Source organism: Andrographis paniculata, unplaced genomic scaffold, assembly GCF_009805555.1.
Source record: "Andrographis paniculata isolate CXL003 unplaced genomic scaffold, ASM980555v1 Contig55END, whole genome shotgun sequence".
Lineage (NCBI taxonomy): Eukaryota > Viridiplantae > Streptophyta > Magnoliopsida > Lamiales > Acanthaceae > Andrographis > Andrographis paniculata.
Window position 1 is genome coordinate 4,537,100 of NW_026137590.1, and position 2,877 is coordinate 4,539,976.

Sequence of the window (2,877 nt, forward strand, 5' to 3'; positions counted from 1 at the left end):
TCCGCCAGGTGTCGCCGAAGAGTAAATGTTAAACTATGTACTTTGATTTGAAATGAATGGACTATAATTTTAAAAGCTTTAAAAAGTTTGAAAAGAAAATTTGAGTATATTTTGAATTGATGTTCTATTAAATATATATATATATATATATATATTCTCTTTCATCATGTAAAATGACGTAGATTTGGTTGGTAATCAAAATTAATTAATACTTCGTCTATTAACAAATTATTTATTTTTTTATTTTGATCTATCTCATAATAAAAAATTTATTTTATTTTTTAGTAATTATTCTATTTACTAACATTACAAATACCCTTTCAATTTATAATATATTATACAAATAATATTATATTTACATTTAGTTTTTTTTTATCTTTATTTCTAATATATTCCAATATGCAAAAAAATAAATGGATAAATAAATATGAGATGAAGAGAGTAATATTTTAATATTATCAAAATAGAATAGATAAAAATAAAATAAAATAAAATATTATAAAAATGTATTAAAAAAATTATAAAAACAAAGTAAGAGAATAAGTAAAAAAAATAGCGTCAATTACTATTTATTAAAATAAGAATAATTAAATCAAAAATTAGATAAAATTGTTTATTATAAATAAATAGTTTTAATAAATACTATTTTCTCTTTCCAACTAGAAAGTATACGTATTTCTATTTTGAAACGTCTAATTAGAAAGTAAATATTTTATTAAATACCTCATTTTTATTCATAAATATTTTTACTTTACATCACATCATTACTTTTATACCAAAAAGTAAGAACAAAAATGTCATTATATTATTTTTAACTACAAAAAATAATTGTATATTTTATGTGTTAATTAAATAAATAAAATAATTAAACAGACTTAAAAGTAGTTATATAAACAACGTCTTCAACTTAGAAGTAGGTTTTTAGATAGGAATACTATAGTACTACTTTTATCGGATGTGGAACAACAACATTTACATATATTTATGTCTATCTATTCATGCAATAAATACACAGAAACGTACTCATAATTACCCGCATTTAATTACTTAAACTTATTTTAGCAATTATTTATTATTTATTACAAATACAACATGAACTGCACTGCACGGAACTAATTGGAGACAACGAACTGCATGAATTCCGGGTCGGACTCCAGCCCGGCCATGGTTTCCGGCGCCAAAATCACCTCCAAATCGACGGCGCCGCCTCCTGCCCGGCCGGGAAACGCCGAAATCTTACCGTCAAATTTGTTGGCCGTACCGCTCCTGACGGCGACCGGCCGCCCCCATCCGAAATCGTTGTCGTACATCGGAAATCTCGGCGAGCTGCCCATCGTCACGACGGCGCCGTCGAAATTCCCCAGCGGAAAGCATCTCGGCTCAACCTCCCAATTCTCCACGTACTTCTTCACCATAGCGCCGTCGTGCGCCGCCACCGATTTGTTCAGCTCCGCCGCGCACCACCGCAAGTCGCTCGACACCACGTGACCCGCCGCCGCGTACGTCGCCACGCTCTGTATAGCGTTCCCGAAGTACAGCGGCTCCAGCTTCGGCTCGAGCCGGTGCCGGCAATTCACCGCCATTCGAAACATCGTCGTCTTGGAAGGCGGTAGGTTTCTGGCGCGCGTGATGCCACGCCACAGCAGAGCGCAGAGTGATTGGAATGATGAAATCTCAGCCGTCGATTTGCTGACTAACGGCGTTAACTTCCCTTCGGGATTCTTCCACGTGTCGTTGCTGAACTTCCCCATAAGCTCAGCGGCGTCAATCCCGCCGTCAACGTCGTTAGCTTTGGCTTTCAGCTTCAAAATCGATTCCCGGCTGAAACTAAAAATCCTCTCCCGAATCGGAGCGTCGGTGGAGAAGGTAACCGCCGGACCGCCGGCCGGAAGTTTGAGAACCGCCGGAGAAATCAAAACCGAGTTACGACTGAAATCCGGCGTCTTCGAAATCATCTTCAACCCTCTGCTTATCTCAGCAAAGCCGTTAAAAAAATTCCAGAAAGAGGTGCCGTCCATGACGGCGTGATTGACGGAGCAGCCAATAAAGACGCCGTCAGCCAATTCCGTCACCTGAACGGCGAGAATCGCCTTGAAATGTCCTTCGAAGCTTAACGTCCGGTCAAAGGCGAAGCAGCATTTCACCAATTCGGGCACGTCGCCGGAGCCGGAGCCGATCAAATCCCTAACGGAAATCCTCGAACCGTCAACATGAATAAAATCGGCGCCAGCGTCATTACAGGTAATATAAACGTATCCGTCGGCGTCGGTGGTGAGACGACCGGCGAGCGGCGGGAACCAATTGAGCGTCGCCGACAGGCTCGTTTTGAGCAGATAAATAATGTCGGAAAGAGGAGAATCCGGAGGAACGGTGAAGAGCGCGCCTTTCTGAATGTAATGGCAGGACAGCATCGGAAGATCCGAAACGGACAGCTTGAGATCGCCCAAACTGGATTTCCGATGAGGAACGACGCTGCATTTGGAGAGCACAGGTAAGGAAGGCGACGCCATTGATGGAAATGAGGAGTGAGAAAGAGAGAAGATTTAGAAATGCAAGTGAGGAGTGAGAGTGGGGATGAAATGATGTATTCGAAAGGGGGTTTATATATAGGATTGGGTGCATGCATTTGCATTTGCGATTTGATGTCTTATTCGGAAAGAATAGTTTAACGGGAACCGACACGTGTGGATATTTTATTGGTTAGATATTTCCTGCGTATTGCACACATACAATATTGTTGTGTAGGGGTAGTGTATAGCTTTTAATTTTTTTCTTTTTTAGGTCTAATTATTTGCTGCGTTGACGACAACAAGATTCGAGTGAATTCAACTATTTGTTATTTGAGCAATTTGATTATGCTATCAGTATGGGTTCAAC

At 39.3% G+C, this 2,877-nt stretch overlaps 1 protein-coding gene across 1 annotated transcript; it reads right to left on the reverse strand.

Moving 5' to 3' along the window:
- Positions 1-906: 906 nt before the first annotated feature.
- LOC127256343 (BAHD acyltransferase DCR-like) lies at positions 907-2,584 on the reverse strand. The gene has a single exon (XM_051282316.1). It carries the CDS (start codon positions 2,508-2,510, stop codon positions 1,113-1,115), a length of 1,398 nt encoding a protein of 465 aa, XP_051138273.1. The 5' UTR covers positions 2,511-2,584; the 3' UTR covers positions 907-1,112.
- Positions 2,585-2,877: the final 293 nt, after the last annotated feature.